The 18,969-nt window shown below is 55.8% G+C and overlaps 1 protein-coding gene across 1 annotated transcript in view; it reads left to right on the plus strand.

Moving 5' to 3' along the window:
- Positions 1 to 4,824: 4,824 nt before the first annotated feature.
- Positions 4,825 to 18,969, plus strand: part of Cmip (c-Maf inducing protein) — a 196,940-nt gene continuing 182,795 nt past the window's right edge. Inside the window, exon 1 of the mRNA XM_027932928.2 lies at positions 4,825 to 5,141. Coding sequence (XP_027788729.1) covers positions 4,845 to 5,141 — 297 coding nt within the window. The 5' untranslated portion in view covers positions 4,825 to 4,844. The remainder of the gene's footprint in view (positions 5,142 to 18,969) is intronic.

Below are 18,969 nucleotides of genomic sequence, written 5' to 3' on the forward strand. Positions count from 1 at the left end.
CTAGACCTTACTGAAAATGCAAAGAGCTTGACACTGACTCTCACAGAATCTCCATGACCCAGAGGAAGGTACTGCGATGACCCCACTTTAGAATAAAGCAACCAAGGATACACATGGCTGAGTAAGGGAAGAACAGGGATTTGTTTTCTTCTTGGGGTACTTCTTTGGGGTGGTTGTGATTTGGGGTCTGGACCCCCTACTTGACTGTGATCTCCACGAAGGCAGCATCTATGAATTGGAGCTATGGCACCTGACAAAGCCCCTCGAGGAGGTGCTGATAAATAGGTATTAGTGGAATGGGATGAAAGAATGAATGACAGTTGGTAGGGTGCTGCCCAGCATGCACAAGGCCCTTGGTTCAAACCCCAGCAACACCCCCCCTTGCACACACACACACAAAATGAACGAAACTGGACAATGCAGGGTAGAGTTTAAAACATTATCCCTGCAGTTAGTTAGCCAACCTTTCAACAGATAGTCCCTCTGCATCTGAGCAGGACCTGTCCTAGGGAAACAGCATGTGTTGGAGCTGACCTATGTTGGCTCACGACTGTGGATTGTTAATTTTTCAGGAATTTTGCAAGCTGGTTGTCAAATAGCCATTAAAAAGATTAAGTTACATATAGTTACAATTAAATAAGTTATATCTTTAGGAAGGTAATAAAACCCAACATCTCCTAATTATCATTCTACATTTTGCTGGTATCTCTGGTCTTGAAGTTATTAATGTCTCTTGTAGGGGTCGCCAACTTTCCCTGTAAAATGGCCAGGTGGTAAGAACTGTAGGCTTTGCGGTCCAGGGGCTGAGTCTGGCCCTTTGTGGTTTGCTGACTCCTGGTCTATTGTATGTTCTAGAGTGGGGTCCATCTCTTCCTAACTCCAAGCTCAGCCATGTATGGTGGGAATATTTGCACCAGAGAAATGGACACAGGCATAAATTAGGGCTTTTCTTTTTTTCAACAAGCTGTTAAACATTTACCAGCACACCACTGGATATGAGTATGAGCAACCCTGGGGTGAACTCTGCCTGCCTGGTGGGTACCGTGGATTGGGGTTCTGCACCATTTCAAGGTGGGTGGGGCAAGAAAAGAGCTGGGTAAAGGAGGGCAGGGATCGCCACTCGAGACAAGCCTGAGGAGGAGAACACCATCTGTAGGTGTGGCTGCTGAAGGAGGGGCCCAGCCTGGCTCTCCTGGGCTGGCCACCAGGTCCTCTGCTTTCCTTTCTTACAGGGACTTTGCCACCTCATCAAATTCCTTAATAGAGAAGGAAGGGTGCACGGACTCTGTGCCTTCCTGTGGCTCTGTAAACCTCTCAAGTTGAGAGGGAACTTAGAGGGGCCTGGACAATTCTTGGGAGGGTCAGGACATCAGTGGACTCATGTGGCACAGGACAACTTGGATGCATGACCCATTCATGGAAACTTGATGGTCTGGGAAGCTCCTGGGATTCTGATAGAGTCTGATGGCTGGACTCAGATTCATTTCTAGGTCAGTAACCGGGGACAGGTGGAGGCAGTAACCAGGGAGGCAATGACTTAGCTGAGTCCCAGTCTGAGAGACTGGGGACCATCACAGACTGAGTGCCAATGCCCTCTCGTCTCTATGGACTAGTCCTGTGACTGGCACTTTCCTGAGCTCCATGGGAAGTGTGACCTTGACGAACAATCAGTGTCTTACTTATGGAGCCCTGACTACCTGCAGGTTCTGAGCTGGCACTGCCATTGACCAGGAGCTTTTCTTCTTGCAATATCTTGGAGGCTCCATTTCACCTATTTTAAACTAAAGACAAGAAATATGATTTAAAGATGACATGATTGAACTGGATCCTTTCTTCCTGAATGCCTGCTCAGGAAACCATTACAAAGGAAGACATCTGCATTGTCTTCCGAAATTGGCACAGGAGTAGGAAAAATGTGGAATTTGGGGTCAAATGGAGTCTCAGGCTCAAATCTTGGCTGGATCTCCATTGTTAGCTGATCCTTTTGGGGCCTCAAATTTTCATTCTTGAGATGGGGGTCATAATAATCCCCACCTCCTGGGCTGGTTGGGAGAAAAGGGAGCATACAGAGCCTCTAGCATAGTACCTGGCATGTAGGTGGTGGACATCATTGTCATATTCCTGTCATCAACTGCTGTATCTAAGTGGCATTGAGGAGGTCAGGGATGTCCTGGAAGCAACCGGGGATCCTGTGCTGGAATTTGGATAGAGGAAGTTCCATAGATGTCCCCCTAAAGTGGACGTCAGCTGTTCTGCTTGCCACCAGACACCCCCATTTGGTGACTTTGAGCTGGCCTCATCACCTCCCTTCTGGATACCCATGACAGCCTTGTCACCGGCCTTCCCCACCTCCAGACTACTGCTGGGAAACCCTCAACAGCATCAAACCACAGCCATTAACCTTTGAAAATGCTATGTACAAGTCACTCCCCTGCATGGTCTGTGTGTCCCCTCTCCACTGTGCTGGTCCCTGGGCCTGCATTTCAGGGCCTGCCTGTGACCTCCCTTGGGTACCTTGCTCAGGGCGATGAATGAGTCTCCTCAAAAGGCCAAGCATCCTGCCACCTCTTTCCTTTTTGTGGCCATTCCCTTTCTCTGGAGCTCCTGTCCTCTTTACCTGACTCCTAAAGACCTCTGGGAAGAGGCATATGTACACCCTGGTGCCACCTTCACCCCTGGCTGGGCTAGGTGTCCCCTCTCTGTCCTTGTAGCGTGAGCACACTTGTGGCCATTGTTTTTACATTGTCTTGGACACTGAGCTCCATGCTTTGTGGTTAAGTCATGGGTTCTGGAGCCAAAGAAATCTGGGACCAATCCTAACTACCCCAATGGGCGAGGGCAAATCATCTAAGCTCTCTGTATCCTCATCTGCAAGAGGGGATGACGACAGCACCTATATTGCTGTGAGAATAATATAACATGGGCAAGCAAAATCCTTAGCATAGAAGAGGTCGTGGTCGACTGCAGTGAAATTATCATAGTAATTGCTGTTAACACACTGGTGCCTGGCCTGCAACTGGCGCACAGAAGGAGGGCAATAAAGGTTTGAAGGAATGGCCTAACCCCTTAACAGACTGGGGGTTTCTTGGCACCAACCATTCCCCACACCCACATCCATATCAGAAGCTGGGGTCTGGTGCTTGACCCTTCTTGCTCGCTGGTTTTCTCAAGAATGCTAAAGTTCATGGCTTGAAAGAAATGCCAGCAAATTGTGGGAAGATGATGAATTTCTAATGGTGTAAGCTAAGTGCTTTTCCTGGGGCCAAGACAGCTTTGCCCAACTGCTGGGCAGGCTGGACATGAGTCTAAGTTGGCGAGGATGCAGGCTGAGGCCTGTCTTCTACCACCTACTCCTACCTAGCTGGCTGTTCTTGGTAGAGAGGGGTGTGAACATCTCCACCTCAGAGATGCTGTGAACACTCTGCAGCATTCCTGATGCAGTTCAACACATGCTGCACATACTTGTGTGTAGGGACAAAGGCACCTTTGCTTACCACTGAGGCAAAATCTGGGGGTTTCGATGGTGTTAGCTGCAGGAGCCTGTGGAGGCTGGCTGCAGAGCTGAACAGTGGCTGGGTGGCCTCAAGTGGGGCTCCACGGTGATGACAGAAAGGGAGTGCTTTTGCTTCCAAGCTAGATTTGGGGAAGCTGTGGTTCATTCTAAAAAGGCCCTTGCAATATGATTCTCTCCTGGGCTGCTGTGGGACTGGGGATCCCGAGGTGAGGACCAGGTCCCCTCCAGGGGAGGTGGTGGCCGCAGCGGTGGTGGTGGTGGTGAAGAAGCTGGAGCTGCCTGGGTTAGGACAGAGGACGGGTGGCCAGATGACTTTGGGAGGTCCTAGGCAAAAGAAAGGAGGAAGGGTTGGACGTCTGTCCCTTAAAGGTTTGAGGACACCGAGGCCAAGTCCAGCAGACATCAGCCATAGCCCAGGAGGAGGTGAGGCCTGCGGAGTCGGGCAGCCTGAGGCAGGGCAGTGTGGGGTCATCTGCGCATAACTCAAGGGATATTTTCGACTGGAAGCAGCTACCTTCTGCCGCCATCTGGCCACGGGGTGGGCAGCCTTGGCTAGGGAGGGCTGTCGAGTGGTCCAGCCTCCAACCCTCCAGCACCTGGCCGCCCCTCGGCCGTCGTGGGGACTCGGTTTCCCTCCGGGGGTCGCGGGGTCGGGGAGCGCGCGGGCTGCGCACGGGCCTGGGCACCGGCGGGGGGCGCGGCCGGCGCGGGCTCCGCCCCCGTGCGCATTCCGGGCGGGGCGCGGGCCTGCCGGGGCTCGCCCCAGCCCCCTCCCCAGGGCCGCCCTCCCGTCGGGCCGCGCCCGCCTCCCTTCCCCGCCCGGCCGCGGGCTCCGCCTGCGAGAGGCCGAAGCCGCGGCGGCCGCCGCCGTTGCCGCCATTGACGTCAGAGGGGCGGGCACATGACCCCGCGGGGACCAATCGCGCGGGCGCGAGCGCTCCCGCAATCTCCCCGGCAGCCGGCGCGGCCCCCGCCCGCAGGCACTCGCGGACGGACGCGGACACACGCACTGCACAGCGCGCGGCGGCGCGGGCCGAGACACGCCCGCCGCCCGCCCGCCCGCGGCCCCCGCCCCCGCCGCCGCCCGGCCCGCGCCCGCCGCCCCAGCCGTCCGCGCCGAGCATGCACCCGACGAGCTAGGAGGAAGCCGGCCGCCGCAGGAAGCGCCGCGCGCCGCCGCCGCCGCCCCCGCGCCCGCCCCCCGCGGCGCGCCGCCCCCCGCCCCCCCACCCTCGCGGGCGGTGGGGGGGTGCGGGCCCCGGATCCGGGGGCCCCGCCGCCCAGAGCCAGCGCCGCCCCGCTCCGCGCGCGGCCCCCGCCCCCGCCGGCCATGGATCTGACCAGCAGCGCGGGCGGCGGCGACCCCCGGCAGATCGAGGAGACCAAGCCGCTGCTGGGGGGCGACGTGTCGGCCCCCGAGGGCACGAAGATGGGCGCCGTGCCCTGCCGCCGGGCCCTGCTGCTCTGCAACGGGATGAGGTACAAACTGCTGCAGGAGGGCGACATCCAGGTCTGTGTCATCCGGCACCCGCGGACCTTTCTCAGCAAGATCCTCACCTCGAAATTCCTGAGGCGCTGGGAGCCGCACCACCTAACGCTGGCCGACAACAGCCTGGCGTCCGCCACGGTGAGTCGCCCCGCGCGCGGCTCCCGCGACCGTCCGCGCCGCCCCCGGCAGCCCGCGCCCCCGCCCCCGCCCCCGCCCGGCCCGGGGACCCCGAGGCGGAGGCTCGGCCGCGGCCGGTGTCCGCGACCGGCTCCCCGGCTCCTGCGTTCCTGCCGCCGGGGACCGCGGACGGACCTGGGCTGGGCCCCGAGGGTGGTGGAGTTCCCTTTCTGGAGACCCGTGGCCCATCTGGATCCGAGCTGCGGGGGAAAACGAAACGACCCAGAACATCCAGCGGGGGGAAAAAACCCCCAAACCCTACAAAACCTTAAAGCCCCCAGACCCTAAGGATTCCCAGAAAAGCAGTTCCTTTCTTTGCTTTGCCCGTCCTTTATTCTTCTCCTGCCCGGGCAAGCAGGCAAACTGGGTGCTTCCCTCTCGGAAAATCTCCTTCGCACCTTGGGAGGTCGGCGGGGGAGGGGGTCGGGGTCCTGCAACGTCGCCCACGGGGTCAAGTTCTGGTGGAAGCTGGCATGGCATTGTCTGTGGACTGTGTGTGCGCGTGTTTTGTCGCTGGAGGACCTATTTTGTTATTGTTATTGTTTTTCACTCTATGGCTGGGGCCGGGTCAGCTTGATGAGATGGAGAGGAGAATCCACAGATCTCCTTTTGAAATCGAATCTGCAAATGGTGGCCTTCTTCCTGGAGAAAGACAGCTGTGGTGGGCTCAGCGGGGGGAGAGGGGGTGGCGGGTAGGAGCCTGAACAGGATGCTTTGTGTTTTGAAACAAGGACAGTTTCAAATACGGCTCTGGCTTGGCCTGAGCTTGGCTGAGGGGGTCCCATCCTCTTGGGAGAGGGGGCCGTGTCTTTCCCAGAATGCACACTCCCCCCAGGGCAGCTGGAATCCTGTTTACTAAGCACAGTGGGAGGGGGCAGAATCCAGTGCCTGCCCACACCTGTGCCAGAAAGCCCAGCCAGGAAACAGGGTGTCGCTTACATGGCATGTCACAAGCGTGTAGCGTGTGTAGACATTTCCCCGGCATCCATGTTCCCTTGGCAGTGTGTCACAGGCCATGACACATGCTCCGAGGAATGGGGAGGGGGGAAAGTTAGCCCAAGAATCCTACTCCTGCTTCTGCCCCCCACCCCAGCCCCCAGAGAGTTGAAACACACATGGACTTTTATTCTGAATTTTGGGTCCAACGTCCCAGAGAACACCTATTTTTTCTTCCCTGTGGGCAGCTGGTGCAGTATCTGCAGACTGCTTTCTGAGGCAGGATTGCTGGCTGCCGGGAGGCGGCCTGGTCCTGCTTCCAGGCTGGTACGCGTTCTCAAACCTGCCTCTAGCCACAGGCCTCGGTGTTTGGCTTTTCATTTGGTGGAGGGAGAGCTTCCTCAAATTTGCCAGCACCCAGGGTTTCAGATTCAGAAGGCTCTGGTGACTCCCTGCTTGGGCTCTGAAGTCTGCCTTGAGAATGTTCACCTGGCTGGTGGGCTTTACTGAGCTTTGTTCTTTTCTTCTGCCACCCCTCAGAATGAAGAGAGGTTGAGGGCAAGAGGAAATAGTTGAAAGGGACAGTGGCCTGCTGTGGAAAGGGCAGGCTGAGCCCGTACTCCCTGGGAGAAGCCAGGAGAATTGATGGCTCTGCTGCTGGCCTTCCTGGTTTGGGGGAAGCCAGCTCTGGAGGCCAAAGGCCCCCAGCTCACCCTGGTTGCTCAAGAGGCATGTTTGAGAGGGAGAGGAAAGGAAGAGGGATTGAAGCTGCGCCTGTACTCTTAAGCAGCCAGAGGCCCCTTGCCCACCTTGGCCAGGCAAGGTGCTGGTGCCTTTGCCAGCTTGTACCTTCGTGAAAACACCTGTGATTTCCAGTATTGGGACTCAGGGTTATCCATGGAACAAGTTTCATCTTGGCGGAGCCTTGCCCTGGCATTAGGAAATGTGGGAAGAGGAACTAGGAGGAAAAGCCAGTAGGCTGGCACTGTCCCCTCTCCACCGCCTTTCTCCACCAAACGCTGTGGGCGGGGCATCCTGCAGTCTAGCCCTTGCTCCTTGGGGGCTCAAGTGAGGTCCAAGGCTCCCCCTGCCCTCAGTGCCTGTGAGTGTGGAGGTGGGGCCCATTGTTCAGGTCAAGGGGGAGGCTGGAGCTGTAGCCTCCATGGCAGAGGTGGGGTTGGGATTGTCACCTGGGACCTTGTCAGGGGTGAGACACCTGCCTGGTTGGTGTCCAGGCTCTCTGGAAGCAAAGGAGCCCCTGTGGGGTTTCCCAAAGGCCTGGGCATTATGTAATCTGTCTGCATTTTATATTGCAGCCAAGCACTCTATTGAGAAATATTAGCCCAAATGAAACAAAGGTGAATTTGAGTGCAATTCACTACAACAAAAACCCTTTGCAGCCCTGTGGCTTTGCAGTGTTCCCTGCCTATCCTTGAGCTGCCGATAGATCAGGTGTGTTTCACACAAGAAGTGTATGTGGCTTATTTTTTAAGCCCAAATCAAAACCATTTGGAAATTATCCAGTTAATTGTGTGGGCTTCAGGAACGGACCCTGAGTGATTGATCTGGATTCAAACCAATAAACAAATCAAATACTCTCTTTTGCTCAAACTGTCTGAGGAGTCTATCTACACGGATCCAGTTACCCGAATCATGAGCAATAAAGACCAGGCTTCCAGGAGACGCGTTAGGCTGGGGTGCAAGCTGGTGGGGGCCCCCAGCCCTCCCTGACTGGTGGCTTTAGTGGGGCACACCCCTAATCTGGACCTCTCTTGGTTCCTTTCTGGGGATACCTAAAAAGGACTCTGGTGCTGTGGGACCTGATGCCCCTCCCCTGGCCTGGCTGTAAACTTTGCCCTCTGTGGGTCGGGTCACCGCCTGCCCTGTGCCTGGTCTCCTGGGCTGGTTACTGATTAAATCATTGCAGAGCCAACAGTGTGCCCGACATGTCTTGTGACAGGCGGCCAGGTTTGATGCGCCCTGTGCTTGGAGACTTTGGATCCTGAAGGCTGTAAACAAAGGAGGAAGCTCAGGCTGATGTGGGAGGGGAGGTGGCGGGACCTGGCGACACCCTCATCTGGATGTGGTGCCCCGTTCCCCTTTGCATCCAAACTTCAGCCCCCATCCCCCCTTTAGCTGTCGCGGGTGCGCTTGTGATCAGCATCCAGGGCTCTGCCTCAGCGTCGCTCTCAGCAACACCAGAATCCATTTTGCTGTCCTGGTCCCTGGGCTGGATTTGATCGCCTGCTAGACGCGTTCGGCTGCTGGCAGAGGGCTTTGTCTGGTCTTTGTTTTCCTCTGCATCAAGGGAGCCCAAGCAAGCTGCTTACCTTCTATCTCATCTTACTTTTTAAAAATGTGGCACGCAGCATCTCAGAATGGTGGGTGTAATCTCGACAGTCCTTTACTCACAGGGGTTGGGGCACAAGTGGCAGTGGGGCACAAACTGTATTTGAGCTGGTTCTTGAATTCTCACCACTCTGTCGCTGGACTGAGACATAGGGCATCTTGTCAGCTGTGGCAAGACAAGCCACCGGCATTCCCTCCGTTTCCTTAGTCAGGTGGTCTCAGGGTGGGAGGGGGCGAGGGGAGCATCCTCCTCTACTCTAAACCTGGACTTGTTTAGCAGATACCGACTGAGACCTACTGTGTGTCATATCTGAGCTGAGCTAACGGTCCAGATGTTGTGGTTTCTACTTGAGTATTAAAGTCTGTCCTCCAGAGGAGTCGCCAGTCCTGGAACCCATCTGTGTGCACACATGCATGTTAATTTTGTTCATTTTTGTCACATACGTCCCTCCTCCATGTGCCTGTCCTTCCTTCCCTTCTTTGCTGTGTTTGGTGTTTTTCATGGTAGTTAGTAATAAATAAACAGGTTTTACAGTTTTTTTTTTTTTTTTTGGTCATAAACTTTTGGAATTCATCAAATTTGTTTCCTAGATAACTTGTCTGATTGGAGACAGGAATGCTGAGCAGGAGAGGCACAAACAGCCACTGCCATCTGCCTTCCCAGGCTGTCCTAAGGGTGCATTTTAGGAGATTGCCCTTTCTGGCTGCGGTGACATTGTGCCAGTCCAGGTAGTGGGTGCCTCCTCGTGAGTGGCCGTGCGAGGAAGGCACGTTGTGGCTTGGTCCTGGCTGCTCCTTGATGCCTTCCTTGGCAGGGGAAGCGGGTATTTCTGGGGCATCGTCTGGGGCAAAGCTCAGGGGAAGCCCAGCAGCCAAGTCATCCCCACAAGTGTCCAGGGCACCCCTCCACTGGCAGAGGACAGCGAGCTGGCCACCTCTGTGGGCCAGCCAGGACTTTACTCTTCCCAGGGGACCCACTGGGTGTTTTGTTGGAATGGATATTTGAGATGGACTGGTTGTGCCTTTGATTAAAGGATTAAATGAGATTAAGCGAGGCAGCCTATGAAGAGTGTCCCTACCACGGGGCAGAATAAACTTGGGCTGTGCTCTCATGGTGCGGGGTCCAGGTGCAGAGGTCCCAACTTCCTGGCTGTGTGACTTTCACTTGTTGCTCTCCTTCAATGGGCCTTGATTCTTCATCTGTGGGCCATGGTCGTGCTTTGTTTAGGGGATGGCTGTAGCTGGAGAACTCAAAATAGCCACTGCTAGGACAGCTGGCACATAGTAGGGGGCAACGTTTGATCCATATTCCCACTCCTGGTTTCCTACTTTCCCTGAAAGCTTCCTGAGATTCTCTACAAATGGAAGGGATTATTGCTACTTAAGAATGGGGGGTCTCCAGAGAAGATCCTCCTGAGAGGGACCTTGCATTGGGGAAAGTTAGGGGTGTTGGGCAGAGCTGCTGTAAATAAAGGCACCGAGGTTGTTGTAAGCAGTTTAAGAAAAATTCTTCAAGGGCATGGGCTAGTTTCTTAAAAAACAACCTGCCCATGGAAGCAGTTGTGTGCATATCCAGTACATTTAAATTGTCTCTGTCCCTAAAACCCCTCGTTGCTATTACCAACGCAGACCCTGTTCTTCATTTCTTGTGTGTCCTGCTGACCTTTCTGAGCATGTACAATTATTGTTCATTGGACACTGTATTTAAAGGTCATTCAGATCAGCTGCTGTCTCCTTTTTTTTTTTTTAATTTGTGCTGGAGATTGAACCCAGGGCCTCACTTTACTGACTGAGCTGTGTCCCCAGCCCCTGCTGTCTCCTTTTTGACAGCTGTGTAACTTTCCGGTGTTGAAGCTTGCTGTAGAGTGGGTGTACCATCTCCTGTTGATGAATGTTGACATTAGGCCTAGTTTACTATTTCAAACAAGACACTTTTTTCTTTTATTTCTTTTGGTACTGGGGATTGAACCCAGGGGCACTTAACCACTGAGCCACATCCCCAGCCCTTTTTTATATTTTATTTAGAGACAATAGAGACAGGGTCTCACTGAGTTGCTTAAGGCCTCACTAAGTTGCTGAGGCTGGCTTTGAACTTGCGATCTTCCTGCCTCAGCCTCCTGAGCTGTAGGGATTACAGGCGTGTGCCACTGTCCCCGGCTGACACTTGCGTTTTTCCTGTTTTGACAATTTTAACCTTTGCTGGCCCTCCCTCAAACAGAACACAGGTGAACCTGGGACTCTGACAAGGACCCTGAGCTCCACCCTGAGGACAAGGGTCTGAGCTTCTCTACCTGAGAGCGTCTCGTTTGCCCCTGGACTTCCTGCTTTGCCCAGAGTGGAAGTCAGGCTGCTTGGGCCTTGGGAGGGAGGGGGAAGTGAGAGTTTCTCTTCCCCACTCCTGGCCTGGTGAGGAAGCTCTGGCGTGCCAGCGCGCTCAGGGGGGCTGTGCACACTTTGCAGGGGAGCTTTGCTTAGGGCAGGGGGGCCCTAAGTCACTGCCGGGCTTGGAGCCGGGTGGGGATGTGGGTGCCTGCAGGAGGCGGTGCCTGCTGTGTGTACTGAGGCAAAAGGCTCCCACAAAAAGGTTTCCCATCTTCAGGAGCCTTTCTTTATCCCACCACCAGGAAGCAGTTACCTGTGCTGGGTGTCACTGAGGTAGTGGGAGGAGATAGCGACCCGCAGAGGGTTGTGGGAGGACACAGGTGAGCTTCAGTCCTGTCTCTCTCTGTCTTCCCAGATGGTGGCCTTGGGCAGGCCACCCAAACCCGGCCCTTATCTGTAAGGTGAGGATTATAGGGACTTCCTTCTAGCCTTGGTGTCAGGGTCAAGGGGGGTCAGGCTGCAGGTTGCTCGCGCCTTCTCCAGCAGATCCGTGCCATGGAAGACCATGAATGGCTAAGCGAGAGAATACAGCTGGCGACAGGGACCATGGGGAAGGCCAGGCAGGCACTGCCTGGGCACTGGGGCCTGCTGCTTTGTGCAGATACCGACCCGGGGAAGAGTATTCCAGGTAGAGGGAGCGGCAGGTGCACCGCCCTGAGGCTGGACGGGAATTAGAAATCACCCCGAAGCAATGGGCACACAGTAGGTGCTCTCCAGCTGGTTTCCTTCCCCTAATCTCCAGGAGCTGTGATCTGTTAAAAACTCAGCGTGCCTCGAGATGTGCTGGGTGCTGGGCACAGGGCATCCCTTTGCCCCCGAGAGTCTCCCCATCCTCGTGCTCCTGCTGGGTGCTTTTTTCTCTCTTTTTTTTTAAACCTGGCTCCCTCCCAGGGAATAGTGAAGAATACCTTTGTAGTGGTGCTTTAAGAGGCTCTTACATCACCCAGCCCAGCAAAACTCTTAGCAGCCCGCTAGCTGCCTTTGTCGGTAACTAGGTTCCAAGCATCCTGGGTCTAGACTCATCTCATTCAGCCCCAGCTTTGCCCAGCTGGGACTCACCCAGGTCCTGCCTCGAGCCGTGTCTTGGTTCCTGGCTGTGCGGTGTCAGTGGCCACCAGAGAGGAAAGCGTTGTGATGAGGCGGTGAACTCTTCTTGGAGGGAAGCAGGTGAGCTGGCTTCTTCAGTGCCCAGGTGTGTGGACCAGGCAGGGCAGGGGCTTCCTTGGGCTGGCCTAGGTGGGGTTCCGAGGAGAGGGAGGAGACACCAGGCCTCCTGCTGGCTTCCTTGGGCGTCCTGGGCCAGTCCCAAGCACCTTAATGGTCCAGCTCAGCTGAAAATGGAGTGTGCAGTCTGGACACACCCAGACCTGGTCCCCACTCCTATTTTGGCTCCCTGTATAGCTCAGGCGATGTGTTCCCCAGGGAGGACGTGCAGCCGCTGCGTAAAGTGGGCTGTTTGGGTGAGCTTGCCGCTGTGACAAATAGCACTCATAGTGGGGTGGCTCCTGCAGCGTTTGTCAGGGGACTTCCCAGAGGGTGCTGTCCTACTTGATCTTGGGGGTACCCAGACGCCTTCACACTGGTAGGGCTGTCCCTCCTCCAAGTCTTCCACTGAGAGAGGTGGGGCAAGAGAGGGGGTACAGATGAGCTGCACAGCGTAGGACGGGGGTGTGGTTTCCACGTGTGTCCAGGAGGAAAAGAGGCTAAGAGTGATTCCTCCCACCTTTGAACTTCCCAGCGTCCCAGGAGCAGAGCTGCTTCTCTGGAAAGGAAATTCAGACAAGGTCTCCTGTAGTTCTGAGCTTGAGGTTGGTGGCAGGTTGGGAAGGTCTGCAGCCTTCTCTGTTGGGGAATTCTGGAGGGTAAGAGACCCTGTCGCAGGACCTGGGGCTCTGCCTCATAATTACAGCCCTGTTGCTCACCATCAGGGTGCGCCAGGTGCTGTGGCATTTCATTTTTAGAGCATTCTCATGGGGTGAGCATTATTCCTACTTTACAGATGCCATGATGGAGACTCTGGGGGGACTGGGAGGAGGTGGAGCTGGGGGTCAAAGCCAGGTGTGACCCCTGCTCATGTGTGTGCACGAGTGTGTACTGCATCTGCTGGGTAGGTGCGAAATCGCTTCAGCTTCCTGCAGACACGTCGGAGTTGGACGGAAGCGGGCTTGGCAGTTAAGTGTTTGCCAGATATTTCCAGGGAGTTCAGAGGCTGGAGTTGGAGTGTGAATGGCAAGGATTTGTCGAGGCATACTTTAACGACTCGAACACCAGGGACTGCACCTGCAGAGTGGCTGCCCCCACGTGCTACACTGGCTCAGTCAGGCACCGTCTTCCCTCCCGGTGGGCTCACAGGTAAATGGGGGTGACTACAAATCACACCATGCTGCAGAGCAGAACACACGTCCTCAGAGAGGTTTGTGCCTTGTCCATGTCTTCGAGGGGAGGAAGTAATGCTGTCTGGTCATGGAAGGCCTTCCTAGGAGAGGCCCATCTGGGTGGACAGAGTGGGACTGAGACTGCTGGAGATAGGATGATGGTCACAGGTGGGAATGGGCAGAGACACTGTTGAAGCAAAAAGACAGAGGCCTCCCCTGCTCTGGGAGGCTGCACTGTTCTCTAGTGGTGTGCACCGTCGGGCAGAGGAGTGGTAGATGACCAGGTCTGCCACTGCCTGCTGGTTCAGGGACTACCCATGTGCACCTGAGCAGGCAGGGCCCTGATGACCACTTGCAGGGCGGATGGTGATGACCACCTGAAGAGACTGAGGAGGCCTCTTCATGAAGCTTCAGGGATTTCCAAGGCCCCAGGGCCAGGCGGTCAGTCACAGTGGGGACCATAAAACGGTCACTATGTGTGATTTGATTACGTTTCCTTTAGCGAGGCGCTGCTCTTGGTGGGCTGCATTGGAGAGCCCTACAACCTTGTAAAATACCTTTACTCTCCCATTTTACAGATGGGGAAACCGAGGCAGTGCCTCCCAGCAGACATTGTTTGGATGAAAGAGTGGATGGATGGATGAATGGAAACAAATGAGACCTGCAGTTGCCTAGCCAGGAGAGCCCTCCTTTTGGAAAGGGAGAGGCCGCATAGGGAGAAAGATACTTTGACATCTCCACCCCTCCCCTCCTCATAACCTGCATGCCTCTCTGGCTCTCTGTCCGCTTGTCACACCTCTCCCCTGCTCCAGGGCTGTGATTCAGCTGAAGAGAGCATTTGGGCAGCGTCTTCAGCGTAGTGCCCGAGCATGGTGTGACAGCCAGCCTCCATGTGGACACAAGTGCAAGGATTCCTGGCCCCCTCCTGCAGCCTGTGAAGTCACAGTGGCCAGGCAGGTCCTGACGGGCTTTTCACCAGGGGCCTCCAGTGCTTGGATCCCAGGCCCTAACCCTCCACTTCACTCTTGGCCCCCAGGGCTCCCCCTCCCACCTTCCTTTCCTTGAGGCCTGGGGCCAGTTTAGAATAGGCCTGGGCTCTTGGAATGGTGATCTCAGTGGGCTGCGGCCCAGGCCGAGAGACAGCTGGGCACCTAGCAGATGACTCAGGGGTGTCACTTGGCCTTGTGTCTGCAGTGAGGAAGTGCATGGGGTCGTGGCAGTGGGGGCTGGGCTGTCCTGTGGAAAGGGGAACCATGACTTGTTGATGTGTTTTGCTCTGGCTGGTTTGTGTTTCGTGACCCTGTGACTGAGGCTTGCTTCAGGGGCAGGAAATCAGTGCTTGGGGCTTCCAGTTGGCCAGTGATGTGCATCTCCAAGAAGGAGTGAGCGTGACCCCAGGGTAGTAAGGATCAGTTCTTCCAGCCATTTGGGTTCTTAGCTGAATTTGTGCACTTGATTCCCACATCATCCCCCTGTGCTAGGAATTTACACAAGTGGAACCCAGAGCCAGTGGCCTCTGAATTCTGCCGTGACTCCACAGGATTGTGGCAGCAATGCCTGAATTACCAGCCAGGAAGTGGGAATGACAGCTCACACCTGTGTAGTACTCCCTGTGCGCTGGGCCCAACCTGAGCCTTCACGTAGGTGAGCGCTTGTCAAATCCTGTGATGTCCCTGTTTACACCTGAGCACGCAGTGGAGCTGGTGTCTGTTCCAGGGCTGTGGAGCCCCAGAGTAGGATAACTGCTTGTGGCTGGTGGCAGGGTTCGGGGGCTTAAGAACAGAGCGTCAGAAAGGCCTCAGGTTGGGCCTGGGTGCCTCTGTGCTTCGAGGAGGGTCTTGTAGAAGAGGGAGCTTGTGGACCAAGCAGAGGGTTCCACCCAGGCGGAGCGGGCCTCCCAGGATCTGCTGGGGTCCAGCACCAGGACTTCAGCCGTCTTCCTGCAGACCTGCTTGTGAAGAGCCGCCGGGGACTTGTGCTTCTCACGGGCCCTTTGTTGGTCCTGGGATGCTCACTTGCTCTCTTGGAGCCTCAGATTCGTTGCCTGGGATGGCCCGAATCTCAGGAGCCGCCTGTCAGAGATGACTGTGAGGACGTGGCCAGGCCAGCGTGGAGACCCAGGTCCTCTGGGGTGGGCTGTGGCTCAGCGGTAGAGTGCTTGCCGCAGCCCTGGGTTCGATCCTCAGCACCACATAGAAATAAATAAATAAATAAACAAACAAACAAATAAATAAACAAAATGAAGGTATTATGTCCAACTACAAGTAAAAAATAAATATTAAAAAAAAAAAGAAAAAGAAAGAAACCCAGGTCCTCTGTGGAGCGGTGCCCGCCTGCCTCTGGCTGAGGGCCGCTCTTGCCCCTGAGTTCTGGCATGCTTATCGCCGCTCCATTGCCTTGGTGGCCTCTAAGGGCCACCTTCCTGGGTTGGAGTGGGACCCATGGTATGGCACTTCCCCAGCTGGGTAGCCCGGGAAGCCCTGCTCCTGGCTCATCTTTCCGCCAGCTGTTCACCTCTCTACTCGTAAGACAGCAAAAGTAACAGCGCAGTGACTATGATGATCTCGTGAAATAAAGGAGGAAAAATTCTCCCATAGCCCTGTCCCCGGAAGTCGCCTGTCACTGCGGAGAGCCACCTTTGCTCCTTCCCTGGAGGGCAAGTGTGCATGGATGCAGTGTGGGACTGTGGAGCACTTCTCGGGGTCTCCAGTGCCAAGTCCCCTCACTGAGCGCTTCATACAGGCTCAGCAGTCTAGCTAAGGGCTCACTTGACCCTGTAGACAGCGGGGCCAGCCCTGTGCACTGCAGGATGTTGAACAGTGTCCCCAGGGGCCAGGACACTGCTTCCCACAGGTGTAACAGCCAGTCAGCGGATGTTGCCATATGTCCCCAGGGGCCACGTTGCCCTCAGGTGAGAATCACTGAATTCAAGCCTGTAATTGTCACCCCCACCTTGTGGGGTCTTGCTTCCTGCAGCTGGCCACCCTTGGCAGAGCTGGAAGCTCATGCCCCCACTGTATTTACCTTGTTTCTTCAGCGTTGGCCTGGAGCTGTTCTGAAAACTGGTGCCACAGAGTCAACCCCTTCCCCTGTGTCTGGTGTGGTGGGGCCAAGAGCCAGGTGCAACTTGGCCCCCTGCCCCAAGGAGGAAACCTTGGCCAGCCAGAGCATTAGCAAGAGTCCCCTACCTCTGATCACTCCCAGGGATCCACCCCTGTACCTTGATGACTCAGGACTTCAGAGATCTGGGTGGTTGAAAAGGGAATTGCATCATGTCAGTAGAGAGAGAAAATTAGCTTTAGAAAGTTTTGGTGTAAGGAAAATACCTTGAGACCTGCTTCGAGTATCCTGTCTTAGTGGAAGCAGGTTGTGTGGGGGCTGAGGGAGTAGGGCGGAGAGCAAGCGGTCCGGGCGGCCACCTGGCTTCTTGGCTTTCCACAGAGGCCATCACCTGCTGGACCCAAGCTCCACTCCAGGTGGTGCAGTGAGACCTTCTGCTTTTTGGAGCTGATGGAACTATATCCTCAGAAAAGATACAAGAAGGAAGGTTTGGAGTTGTGCGTGGTCTTGGCAGCAGATTAAAAGGGAGAGAGGTCCCAGGCCAGGGAGCAGTGTGGAGGAGGGGCGGGGCTCTTCTGTTGTCTCAGTGGCAAGCAGTACCCTTGGGGCTAATGCAGCCCTTGGGGCCAGGGTGAGCTGGGCCTAGCAAGGCTTCATCTGGGTGCTCCTGGGCAGGGCTGCTGCCTGGCCTCTCTGGGAAGCCTCCTTAAAGAGGCCTGCCCTGTGGACTGGATCAGGGAACGGGAAACCAGCCCCACTTTGAAACCCTGAACACACTCGTTCTCAGTTGTGAATTGGGGGTGGGGTGGGGATGAGGCCTTAACGACCCTGCTGGACCTGGCCATTGCTTCCGTAAAAGGAAACACTCATCAGGCCAGTTTGGTTTTGGATTCAGACCTTCCATGTTGGCTCTTTAGCTGATGGGACCCAGGTCCAGTTTCCTCTTGCAGGCTGGGATGAGAAGAGGCGCCACCTCTCAGGTTGTCCTTTTTTTTTTTTGAAAGAGGATCTCCCTAAGTTGCTAAGGCTGGCTTTGCACTTGGGATCCTCCTGTCTCAGCCGCCACAGGCATGAGTCACACACCTGGCCCGGGTTGTCCTGAGAAAGGAGGAAACAGTGCCTGGGAAGGGCTAAGCACCTGGAGCCAGTGCTGAGTACGCGCCTACCGCCACCACCTCCATCCCCCCCTACCGCCACCACCTCCATCCCCCCCACCCACCACGGTCGTGCTGCAAGTTCTGCTACCTAACAGTCGCTCACCCTGTGCCGACTTCCTGTGGGATCTTGAGCTTGAAGGCAGGGTTTGGAGTATCTGTCCTAGAATCCCTGATGTCTGAACAGACCTTCGATGAACACTGTGGCTTGAAGGGGAACATTGGGGACCCAGGCTGTGAAGAGAGAAAAGTCTCCGTTTTCTTGGGAGACCCCTGCCCTGTTTGGTGGCCTTGGAGTCATGGGAGGCTCCTGTAGGGTGTGACCGCATGCGGGAACTCCAGGTCTTGGCGCCTGGCCTAGGTCCTAACCCAGCTGCCAAGGCCCCAGCTGGAGGGAGCCTGCCGTTGGGGGCCTTAGATGTTGTTGGTGGCTTCACCTCAGCTTTCAGCAGCAGGGCTTGGAAAACAAGATTTCGATCTTGGAAAATATGATTTAAAAACAGAATTGAAAGTTGCTTTTATTTTCTAAACGATATTGCCCCTGACACATGCGCTGGAGCTGAGCGGTGGCCTTGGTCTGAGCACAGCGATGCGACAGACCCGCTCGCGGCGCTCCCTGGGCACACCGGTGTCTGTCACAGGACCCCATCCAGGACTGGCCTTCTGCCTCGGATCCCCCACGTGGGTCCACCATGGCCAGAGCCCCTGCTTTTGACGGAGCCTGGGCAACCACCCTCTCTGGGGGCAGCTTGCTGTGTGGTCTCAGCCCTGTTACCCTGTCAGTCCGTCATCACGTCTCTGCTGCCACGAGGGGCTTCTTCCTCCAGGCCCTGCCCAGCCGGGTTTGAATGCTGAGATCCAAACCCATCCGCCACAGTAGGTTTCTGCCACACCAGTCCTAGTGCCCTCTTCCTGGTGGGAGGAAGGTCCTTTCCTGTCTGTTGAATGAGGACGGGGACCATGAGTCCCCACCAGGCCCCACTGTGGAGCTTCCTAAGAAAGAGGCTGTGTCCAGGTTGGACCCCGGTCCATCTGGCTGTTCTGTCTCCGTCTTTGTCTGGACACCACACCTGCCATTCTTTCCTATGCCTGAGGACCTGCGCCGCTGGCTTCAGCAGCTCCCAGGCCCCTGGCTCTGGGTGGTGTAGCGGAGAGCCTGGAGGGAGATGAGGGAAGGGGGAGCCAGCGGGGTCCCATTCTCCAGCTCTCCTTCTTGGCTGGGGGGCAGCATCTTAGCACAGCTGCCGTGCTGTCACCCCTGCACCCAGGTTGAGTGACTAGTGGGAGGAACACTTGCGGCAGAGGCAGGGTGACCAGTTGTCTTGTCTTGCCTTGGACTGCCGGAGGCTTTGCCCTGGAAGTTCTGTATCCTGGGAAGCCCCCATTTCCAGGCAGACAGGGACAACAGGTTACCCAGGTAGAAAAAGCCTCCTTCCCAGTACTCCTCCCGGGCCTTAGTCTGCAGTCCTTTTGTTTAAATTTCCTAAATCCCACCATTTTGTGTCAGCCATCTGTTTCCTCCCAGGACCCTGG

The sequence above is a fragment of the Marmota flaviventris genome, chromosome 18 (assembly GCF_047511675.1).
Source record: "Marmota flaviventris isolate mMarFla1 chromosome 18, mMarFla1.hap1, whole genome shotgun sequence".
NCBI classification, from domain to species: domain Eukaryota; kingdom Metazoa; phylum Chordata; class Mammalia; order Rodentia; family Sciuridae; genus Marmota; species Marmota flaviventris.